A 12,300-nucleotide genomic window follows, 5' to 3' on the forward strand; every position below is an offset into this window, starting at 1 on the left:
CTAAATATTGTAATAGAATTTCAAATACAAAAATAAAAATACATGTAATAATTTCATGAAGCCATTGCATGCAAAACAAGATTTTCTTTTCAGTAAGCACATTTAGACATCTACAGAAGTTTGCATAACCTGTTAATTTATGTATATGTCACGAAAATGGCAACACGGCTGTCTCTAAATGTCATATAGACTATATGTCAAGAAAATGGCAACACAGCTGTCTCTAAATGTCATATAAACTATATGTCAAGAAAATGGCAACACGGCTGTCTCTAATTGTCATATGACTATATGTCATGAAAATGGCAACACGGCTGTATCTAATTGTCATATGACTATGTCAAGAAGATGGCAACACGGCTGTCTCTAATTGTCATATGACTATGTCAAGAAAATGGCAACACGGCTGTATCTAATTGTCATATGACTATGTCAAGAAGATGGCAACACGGCTGTCTCTAATTGTCATATGACTATGTCAAGAAAATGGCAACACGGCTGTCTCTAATTGTCATATAGACTATATGTCAAGAAAATGGCAACACGGCTGTCTCTAATTGTTATATGAACTATATGTCAAGAAAATGGCAACACGGCTGTCTCTAATTGCCATATAGACTATATGTCAAGAAAATGGCAACACGGCTGTCTTTAATTGTTATATGAACTATATGTCAAGAAAATGGCAACACGGCTGTCTTTAATTGTTATATGAACTATATGTCATGAAAATGGCAACACGGCTGTCTCTAATTGTCATATGACTATGTCAAGAAAATGGCAACACGGCTGTCTCTAATTGTCATATGACTATGTCAAGAAAATGGCAACACGGCTGTCTCTAATTGTCATATAGACTATATGTCAAGAAAATGGCAACACGGCTGTCTCTAATTGTTATATGAACTATATGTCAAGAAAATGGCAACACGGCTGTCTCTAATTGCCATATAGACTATATGTCAAGAAAATGGCAACACGGCTGTCTCTAATTGTCATATAGACTATATATATGTCAAGAAAATGGCAACACGGCTGTCTCTAATTGTCATATAGACTATATGTCAAGAAAATGGCAACACGGCTGTCTCTAATTGTTATATGAACTATATGTCAAGAAAATGGCAACACGGCTGTCTCTAATTGCCATATAGACTATATGTCAAGAAAATGGCAACACGGCTGTCTCTAATTGCCATATAGACTATATGTCAAGAAAATGGCAACACGGCTGTCTTTAATTGTTATATGAACTATATGTCAAGAAAATGGCAACACGGCTGTCTTTAATTGTTATATGAACTATATGTCAAGAAAATGGCAACACGGCTGTCTCTAATTGCCATATAGACTATATGTCAAGAAAATGGCAACACGGCTGTCTTTAATTGTTATATGAACTATATGTCAAGAAAATGGCAACACGGCTGTCTTTAATTGTTATATGAACTATATGTCATGAAAATGGCAACACGGCTGTCTCTAATTGTCATATGACTATGTCAAGAAAATGGCAACACGGCTGTCTCTAATTGTCATATGACTATGTCAAGAAAATGGCAACACGGCTGTCTCTAATTGTCATATAGACTATATGTCAAGAAAATGGCAACACGGCTGTCTCTAATTGTTATATGAACTATATGTCAAGAAAATGGCAACACGGCTGTCTCTAATTGTTATATGAACTATATGTCAAGAAAATGGCAACACGGCTGTCTCTAATTGTCATATGACTATGTCAAGAAAATGGCAACACGGCTGTCTCTAATTGTCATATAGACTATATGTCAAGAAAATGGCAACACGGCTGTCTCTAAATGTCATATAAACTATATGTCATGAAAATGGCAACACGGCTGTCTCTAATTGTCAAATCGACTATATATCATGAAAATGATGCCAAGATATTTGTAAGACTTAACCACTTGTAGAATAGAACATTTTAAATGTTATTAAAACGTTTTTTTTTTTTGCTTTTTGGGAAAAGTTATAACGATGTTTCAAAAACACTATTTTCTTTTAGCATACATTTTTGTCAAAACATTAAAATATTAATCGTATGATTTTGTTTTATTAATGTTCTAAAAACGTTATTACAAAACATTATTTGGAATAGATAAATGAAACCTTTTCGAAATGTTATTAAAACATTATGTGCTATGGGAAAAATGGACCGTTTTATATTAGACTTAAATATGCTACTTATAAGGTAAATATATAGTCCATAAATTGAAGACTATATTATCATATATGACTCCTCACTATGAAAATGGCAACACGGCTGTCTCTAATTGTCATATCGACTAGTATATGTCATGAAAATGGCAACACGGCTGTCTCTAATTGTTATATAGACTATAAATCAAGAAAATGGCAACACGACTGTCTCTATATGTCATGAAAATGGCAACAGGGCTGTCTTTAATTGTCATATAGACTATAATATGTTAAGAAAATGGTAACACATGCAGTCGTTTTGTCAGTTTCATGACATAGTCTATATGTACTTTTAGAAACAGCCGTGTTGCCAAGTTCATGACGAAATTATAGTAATCGCTATTCAGGGACTATGATATCTTCGCTATTGTATTTCAGTATAGGAGGTACAGAGTGTCCAAGTCTGACAATTGACCTAGTGTTCCCGGATTACTCGCCTCATAATAGCCGCCGCCCTAATCACGCCCCCGCGGCTTTTAGTGTGCCGAAACCCCGCCCCCTCCTATTATACTGTGACGTAACTCTAAATGCACACCCTGACACACTTAATTAAGAGCTGTGTGAAGGCATTCTATCAGTAGGCATCAACATCATCAAGGAAATTAAGTATGAGGAATATACACATAAATACTCTCTGAAATAAAGTTGAAGTTTTTCTCCATCATGATGTCCGACGACCGGCCTCTATAACTTTATATTTCACGGCCTTCAAAAAAACATCAAAATCGGCTGTCAATTAACGCTGACCGCTGCTGCCTTACATGCAGACCTGTTGCCATTTTCATAGTGAGGAGTCATATATGATAATATAGTCTTCAATTTATGGACTATATATTTACCTTATAAGTAGCATATTTAAGTCTAATATAAAACGGTCCATTTTTCCCATAGCACATAATGTTTTAATAACATTTCGAAAAGGTTTCATTTATCTATTCCAAATAATGTTTTGTAATAACGTTTTTAGAACATTAATAAAACAAAATCATACGATTAATATTTTAATGTTTTGACAAAAATGTATGCTAAAAGAAAATAGTGTTTTTGAAACATCGTTATAACTTTTCCCAAAAAGCAAAAAAAAAAAACGTTTTAATAACATTTAAAATGTTCTATTCTACAAGTGGTTAAGTCTTACAAATATCTTGGCATCATTTTCATGATATATAGTCGATTTGACAATTAGAGACAGCCGTGTTGCCATTTTCTTGACATATATATAGTCTATATGACAATTAGAGACAGCCGTGTTGCCATTTTCTTGACATAGTCATATGACAATTAGAGACAGCCGTGTTGCCATTTTCTTGACATAGTCATATGACAATTAGAGACAGCCGTGTTGCCATTTTCATGACATATAGTTCATATAACAATTAAAGACAGCCGTGTTGCCATTTTCTTGACATATAGTTCATATAACAATTAAAGACAGCCGTGTTGCCATTTTCTTGACATATAGTCTATATGGCAATTAGAGACAGCCGTGTTGCCATTTTCTTGACATATAGTATATGACAATTAGAGACAGCCGTGTTGCCATTTTCTTGACATAGTCTATATGACAATTAGAGACAGCCGTGTTGCCATTTTCTTGACATAGTCATATGACAATTAGAGACAGCCGTGTTGCCATTTTCTTGACATAGTCATATGACAATTAGAGACAGCCGTGTTGCCATTTTCATGACATATAGTTCATATAACAATTAAAGACAGCCGTGTTGCCATTTTCTTGACATAGTCATATAACAATTAAAGACAGCCGTGTTGCCATTTTCTTGACATATAGTTCATATAACAATTAAAGACAGCCGTGTTGCCATTTTCTTGACATATAGTCTATATGGCAATTAGAGACAGCCGTGTTGCCATTTTCTTGACATATAGTCTATATGACAATTAGAGACAGCCGTGTTGCCATTTTCTTGACATAGTCTATATGACAATTAGAGACAGCCGTGTTGCCATTTTCTTGACATAGTCATATGACAATTAGAGACAGCCGTGTTGCCATTTTCTTGACATAGTCATATGACAATTAGAGACAGCCGTGTTGCCATTTTCGTGACATATACATAAATTAACAGGTTATGCAAACTTCTGTGTCTAAATGTGCTTACTGAAAAGAAAATCTTGTTTTGCATGCAATGGCTTCATGAAATTATTACATGTATTTTTATTTTTGTATTTGAAATTCTATTACAATATTTAGGGCCTGCTATAACATTTTTGCCTTGTATATTGAAAATGATCATGATGAAAATATATTTACAAAATTAAATAGTCCTATCTACCTTACCCTAAAATTAAAATATTTATTTTTTCTAACTCTTAGTGCATTGAATCTTCCGCCAAGTAAATTTTTTTTTGTAAATTGTAAATTCATGAAATCATATTAAATTAGACTAATAGATGCTTTTATAATGGGGCAATATAATCTACGAGTTGATGTTTTCAAATTTCAACTCCACTGGTATGCTGCACATAGGCGGATCCAGAGGGGCCCGCCCCCCCCCCCCCCCTATTGGCGGAGCAAAAAAAAGAAAAAAAGGAGAAAGAGAGCAAAAAAAAGAAAAAGAACGGAAAAGAGAGGAAAAAAATAAGGGAAACATAAAAGGACAAAGACAATTGAATGAAATAAGATGAGGGGGGGGGACTTGGAAAATAAAAATCTTTCGTTTCCTTATAATACAATTTTCGCTCGCGCTTCGCGCTCGCATTGCGTTTTAGGTGATTTACATTATCTTGCTCAATATGGAGCTTAAAATATCAAATTTTGAACTCAATATACAAATATATTTCAGCTCGGAAAACGAACTTTCGTTATTTTGTTTAATTTACAAATTGATTTTTAAAAAGTGCTCTCTAAAAATTTATATTATATGGTCTGAAAATAAACAATTTCTGCTCGCGCTGCGCGCTTGCAAAATTTGATTTGTCAAGTACCAAGTACCTATTATTTTCGTGTATTCCATCAAGTTTTCAAAATGTCCCTTTTCATGTCTGATTGTCAAAACGTACCAGCTAGCGCTGCACGCTCGCATTTTGATTGGCGAGTTATGTATCTCTTAATATTGATTATACAACAAACCTCTTAAAATCCCGTTTCTATGACATTTTACCAAAAATTTTGGCTTTCGATTTGCACTCGCGCTAATGGTCAAAACATATTAACTGATGCATCCTATTTATAATTACAAAAGTGCTTTAAATGTCCAGTTTTCAGGCCATAATGTCATCAGATTTATGAATAAGATATTAATTTGATAATTAATTTGTCCCTTTTGTTTCATCTCCCGCTTAGCAAGAGGAATAGGGAGATAGTCATTTTCATATGCATGTCCTAATGATGTCCATGTCCTATGTTAAAATTATAAATAATAATAATGAAAAATATCAGTTCTTTATTAAGTGCGATCCATATATCCACCTCAAATTTTTCCTACAAAGTGCTTGAAATATAGAGCTGATATTGACTTTTTTTCTGATCGGAATATCATGATAAGAGTGTATTAAGAATGCCTAGATTCTATGTCTAAATATGAAACACGCACGCGCATGTTTATTCAGATACTCAACTTGTTCTTTATTAAAATCATTATCCAGTTTCAGATCACAATGTCAAAAATTTTCTGCTCGCGCTTTGTGCTCGCATTGTTAATGCAGAAAGATTCCCTATTACTCACTTTTTCATGATTTACAAAACAGGAATAGAGTGAATCATTTTTTTCCCGCTAGCGCTTCGCACTTGCATCAATTGTTTCGTTATATACCTATCCTGTTCACGATTAAAACAAATTGATTAAATTTTTACATTTTATGTAGAAATGTCAAAATCTTTCAGCTCGCGCCTCGCGCTCGCAGTATTTGACTGTTGAAATATGTAACGTCTTCATGGCTAAGTCCAAGCAGTCCTTAACAGGTATCTTTTTTGCTCGCGCTCGCATTATTAATGTAAGGAAGACCCCCACTTACTCATCCTTTTCATGATTTACAAACTTAAATAAAGTGTCTCGTTCAGTAGTTCTAAATCTCGAAATTATCTGCTCGCGCTGCATGCGTTCGCATCAATGTTTAGTTATATACCTATTCTGTTTAAGTTACAAAAAGTGCTGAGAATTTCCATTCCTTTTGGTAAAAATGTCAAAAAATTTCAGCTCGCGGTTCGCAATCGCATTATTTGATTTTTCAAATATATATAACGTATTCATGCCTTGCTAACCGCAAGCAGTACCTTTTCCATCAGTTCATTTCTGATCGCGCTTCACGTTCGTAGTAATTACTCATTTGCATACACATCTTTTTGGGATATTAAACATTGCCCAGAATGTTCAATATTTTAAGAAAAAATACATAAGATTTCCAAAATAATTTAGCACGCGCTTCGCGCTCGCATTATATAAATGAGGATTACGATATTATATATTTACATTTATTCATAAAGTATTCATTTATTCGTGGGTATGTGCGTTTTAACAAGCCTTTTTTATGGCTTTTTTGTGCATGCCCGATTTCCATTCATTATTTTGTTCATCTATATTTTTACAATCATGTGCCAACCATAATTTTATCATTACCACTATATTTTTCAGTTATGTTTTGTTGATACCTTTGCTTTGTTTCATGTTATTTATTTTTTCTTTGTGTATATATACTTTAGTTCTCATTTTGTTCTTTTTAATGAATTTGGAAATATGTACTGAATTGAATAAGAATAGAAGTGACTATTAGGACTATACCATTGAAAGAAACCTAAAATCAACTTCGAGCGGCCGATTGGCGAAGGCTGGATCCGCCCCTGGCTGCAGAACTCGCGCTCGCTTCCCTTGAATTTATGATTGAATTTGGTACTCTAATGGTGGTAATTGCACTGTTCCATTTTCGAAAAACGACTGGTCTCGCATCTAAATTTGTACGCGCGCACACGTACACATACCTATACCTCTAACGAGTATTGCAAGCTCTGTATTCTGTTTCGGGTTCATAGATTCTCTGTTGTTCAAGATATCGTGAACATTAAATAGATCTACATGTTTTTTAACCCATAAATCATCTGAAATTAATTCGCAAGAATCTACATTACTCATAAGTCGTAACGAACGATAGAGGAAGAAGAAGAGCTACGGCTACGTAGCTAGCCCACTACATAGACTGCACGTAACACGCACACACTATCAGACTTCCTTAATTGACCAATCAGAGAATGGCTAACGTGCTGTCTTTAACGGGACGTGGCTTACGCCAATCCGCCATCTTGGATTTTAAGATCACGATATCGTGCTGTTACATCTTCAAACGTAGAGGGCAGCAACACACGACCGTGCAGTTGAGCGATATGAAGCGATATGAAGCTCAACCCGGCCCGGCAGGCCGCGCCGGGTACGGGCGCGGGGTACTATCGTGTAGAGTGTGATGATTATCGAGAGCAGTCACGATGTGTGAATTGTCATGATTGTAGTGAAGTGAGATCGTGTTTTCTGGGGTTTTTTGGGCCATTTAATACTCTCATTTTGTTGTTATTTTGGAGTAATTTCTGTTGCTATTCTGTGTATTTTGAGGGAAAATACGTTTTCCGTGAATTTCCGTTTGAAATGCCACTTTCCGTTTCAAAAGGCCTTTTCCGTGAATTCCGTCCGTTTTCCGCGATCGCGGAAAATCACTGTCCCTATAAGTTCAATGAAATTCCTCGGCTAAATCACATATACACTGTATGAGGATCGTTACGCAAGAACAATACATGTACATGGTTATTTTGGGAAAACGTTCAATCATACTAGGGCGATTCCATACGTGTTGTACAGGATATTGACAACAATTAGTCTCTTTATAGCTGAATGCTTGAGCAATAAAGCTCTCTTTTTTGTCAATAAAGCTAATGCAGATAGTGATGTGAACAACTTACATTGATAACCAACAAAAATATTGGAGTACAGGTGAATTAAAGGTGAAAATGTTGTGTGCCGTACAGGACTTAGAAATGTCCCATGCAACATTTTCACCCCTAATTCATCAATGGAAAACATTTTTGTTGGTTGTCATTTTTTTTACATGGCTACCCGGTAGTACTTTTTTAATATTACCACAAAACAGATTAAAGTTCCTCTTTTGTTTGGACAGCAGGTTGAAAAGTGTTGTGTAAATAACTGATTTTCTAGCATGGAATCGCCTTGTAGTAGAATCATGATCGAGGTCTCTGTTGCATCCATTAGACTCTATTTTTATACATGTAGGTGTCTTTAGAACTACAGATCACCTTTAAGTTTTGAAACTAAAAACATCTTTTTTTTAGTGTTTCATGGGAACAAGGAAAAAAAATCTAAACATCTGTAGAAAACGTGCTTCGAGAGCCAGATGTGTTGTGTAAACACAACCATGTACTTCCAGCAGTAGTAGTGTGCAAGTGATCATCTTTTTCCTTTCATGTACAAATGATATTGTCTGGTGTATATAATGCTGCTATTTTAAAATACAATTTTGATAGTTCTCCTATAACAACCCCCTTTGCATGAATGCATTATTATTTCTTGTACAGCATGTAGTAGCATGGAAAGGTTTCATAATGAGTTTATAAAGACCATATTAATAGTGTTTTCAAAAAGAGTGAAACATAGCAAATTTACACTGCTACAATTTATCAATAAATGTGAAAGAGATTTGTTAAAAATCCATTATTTTTAGCTCCTAACATATATGACCGGTGTAATCTCCCTTTGTAAGAAAAATATAGCCTTGTACAAGCTGTCCTACATACATGTACATTCACAGCCTCTAATGAACATTACTTGTATCTGTTTACTTTATACAGCTTTCCATATGGGGGGTTTGATATTTATATTTAAGTTGTACATGAAAAATTGATTTAAATATTTGTAAACACAGGATGCTATTAATAAAATTACCTGTGACCTTTTTCATACTTGCACATCTGTCTATGAACTCTGTCTTGGCTCCTTGACTTTGTCTGGGTTTCAGCCAGCCATGCAGCGGCCTGGCTGATGCAAGCACATGCATGGCTGGTTGGTAGCTTGGTACATTGCCAAGTTTGGAAAGATGATGAAATCTACTCTGCATTGGTTGACTTACTAGTCTTTACCTTGAAACCTTTTTGATGTTTGTGTTCGAGTTCAGTTCAAAGTTCGTGTTCATGTTATTTCACCAATATAAAATGCAAAGTGAATATGAATAAAATACAAATAAAAATTGGTTTAAGACTAGACTGAAGCAGAGGCTCCTTGAAATTGCCCATTTAAATATACATTTAAGATAATTCAAATACTGGGAAAATAATAACAATGTACATACATACACCTGTAGGATAATTTTGACTTGAGAAGAGCGTAGAGGTCATGAATTTGTGTTGAAATTCCATGTGTAATAATTTGTGTATGAGTTAAAAAGATAACTTCTTGATTGTGTTCTAAATTATTTGAATATTAGCCTTTCAGACAGTGATATTCATATTTACATTAACTTTAGGACATCAATCATTGAAACTTTGAAAGACAGAAACCATACATTGAACGTGTTGACTTAATACAAATGGATCACTTTTGACATGAATTATTAAAGAATAAACATTATAATTGAACAGATCTGTCATACAAAATTTCATATTCTTATATTTTGGTTTACTGCAGATGGGTACTAGTAGTATGTGACTTTTCTGAAGTTTTCTCTTCTGTTCTTAACATGTATTTTGCATATTTTTAGATACTCGGAATTTTGTTTTCTCATTTTTCTTAAGAATTCGCCTACCTGTATCTTTATTTTGATGACTGGCACAATATGCAAATTACCCATAATATAAATGAGAATATGATCATTACTCCTGTTTCTTTTGTTAAGAAAGTATATACATACATATTTGTAGATTGTTACCCCACCGTAATCAAATTCATATTCCATATTTCATTTATGATTATGCATGTTCAGACCTTCAGCGCACAGGTAAGTTTGAGTTAAGAAGTTAATGTTCGGAATGTAATGCCAGAAAGTGTGTAGTTTATTTCTTGGTATAAAAGGGCTATCTATCCTTCTTTTTCCTATTCCCATTTTTATGATACCTGTGTGTCATTTTGCGAAACATGTAAAAAAAATCGTATCATTGTGATATTCATTCCAGTATTGGTATTTTGCGTTTTACCTTTGATTGGGCACCATAATATGCCAGTTGCTAGCCATAATCATTTTATATAATGGTTTGATGTGTGTGATATTGTATGAGCATTAAACATGTTCCACAAAAGCAATCCAGGGGCTGTCAGGTTCTTTGGTTTTTATTCTCCAAGAAAGTTGCCATCTATAGAAAGTACTTTTAGCTGTAGTTGATTTTGATATGTTTGTCTAAATATCCACACCAAATACGCTATAGGCCTATATTGGTTCTACATATTGTTAATCCTATAGAATTCAAACCAGTGCCCAAAGGTTTCCGAGTCCCTTAACACATTGACTACTGTATTTTGTGAATCCCATAGAATTTGCACAGGGATTACTCAGTTTAGTAGGCAATGAGTTGGATCTTTCTGGTAGAAAAAAAGTTGTCTCATTTAGAAATAGAAAAACATTGCCATTTCCCTATTGCCAAATCTATTTTTTCAATCACTCCTACCCCCCAAAAAAACTATTACTTCAGAATTGGTCTGCATGTTTGAGAGAATAGAATAGGAATTAAAATTTTCTTCCCGGTCAGGAACTACTGTCCCTGATAATGGTACTCTCAAGTAAAAATTTAATTATTGATTGGTCTTCATAATCTACTTGGCATTTTATAGTTTGCTTGCCATATATGCTCTAATTTCCAGTTTAGGGTATCTACCCAATTAGTCTAAGTTTATATGTAGAAAGACCAAGTAGATATTAGAATATATGAACTGTTTATTAAGTGGTTGTTAGACCAAATATCAGTGATACCCAATTGATATTAGACCAAATGGGTATAGCCCATGTGGTATATTGGTCTATTTGAGATGTAGACCAACTGCTTGTACTAGATGAAAGTAACCTAATGGGGTGTGTGCTTGGTATATATAATGAAGACATCCTAACAGAATTTTAAAGAAAATTATCACCTACATGTATTTCTCATATTAACATTCTCCCTTGTTGCAATCAAGAGGGAGGCATGTAGTGATTCATTATTATTCATATTGCGATGGTACTAAAGTGAATTAGATGTTTAAACTTTTGTATTGGATTTGTTCTATCTGGAATGATAAGTACTTTTTTCACAGTTTAATCTTTCTTTCCTTCTCAGTGATTTGATTTACACTTGAAATGTAATTAATGTACTTTCAGTGTACAATGTCTGCCCGATATCAATTGGTTAACACTATTTTGTGTTTTGTGTTCTTTGTCTTGACCTCTCTCTTTCACTTTCTCTAATTCTCCTGTGTAACACACACTCTCTCACTCTGTCTTTTTTTTTTCTTTTATAACCTTCTCTCCTGCCCTCCCATTCCCTTCCCCTTTCTCACCCATTTTCTCTCTTCCTCCTTTCCCCTCTCCCTTTCTCTATCCCCATCTACCCCCTCTTTCCGTTTCCATTGTTCTCTATCCCCCATTGCCTTTCTATTCTTTATTCAATCTTTCAATTATCAGGACATACAGGGTATCTAGCCGCAAACACTGCATTCATTGGATCATCACCCAAAGCATTCTCCTATGGTATAGCCTTCTATCAGGGTCTATGGGCTTACGAAAGCTGGTAAGAACAAAAGAAAGTTTTCACCACATTTGCTCAGGACTGCAAAAATTGCTCCTACCAAACACCCACAAAGAAACCTGAACTTCAAACCTGACTTTAACCTTCATCATAACCCTCCCATCATTCTGTATCACAAAACCTTTCCATTATCTCTTCACAGGAATAAGCAAAGAGGTTGAAATTGTTACAGGAGCAAATGTTTGGTCACCCCCCCCCAAAAAAAAAAAGAAAGGGAGCCCCCAAACCCCAACCAAGATGTATGTCTTATAATTCAAAACAAAAATCATAAAGACAATGAAAGAAAATGTACTCAAGGAAGGAATAAAGGTATTATTTGAAAGAATTTTTATAGAGAACTATTGGTTCTTATC

The 12,300-nt window shown here is 34.6% G+C and overlaps 1 protein-coding gene across 2 annotated transcripts in view; it reads left to right on the top strand.

Moving 5' to 3' along the window:
• LOC121407026 (b(0,+)-type amino acid transporter 1-like) overlaps window positions 1-12,300 on the top strand; it is a 50,833-nt gene that overhangs the window by 18,479 nt on the left and 20,054 nt on the right. For both annotated transcript variants that reach the window (XM_041597920.1, XM_041597921.1), the window contains exon 6: window positions 11,824-11,929. In XM_041597920.1, the coding sequence (XP_041453854.1) occupies window positions 11,824-11,929 (106 nt within the window). The remainder of the gene's footprint in view (window positions 1-11,823; window positions 11,930-12,300) is intronic.

The sequence above is a fragment of the Lytechinus variegatus genome, chromosome 2 (genome assembly GCF_018143015.1).
Source record: "Lytechinus variegatus isolate NC3 chromosome 2, Lvar_3.0, whole genome shotgun sequence".
In the NCBI taxonomy this organism is placed as follows: Eukaryota; Metazoa; Echinodermata; class Echinoidea; order Temnopleuroida; family Toxopneustidae; genus Lytechinus; species Lytechinus variegatus.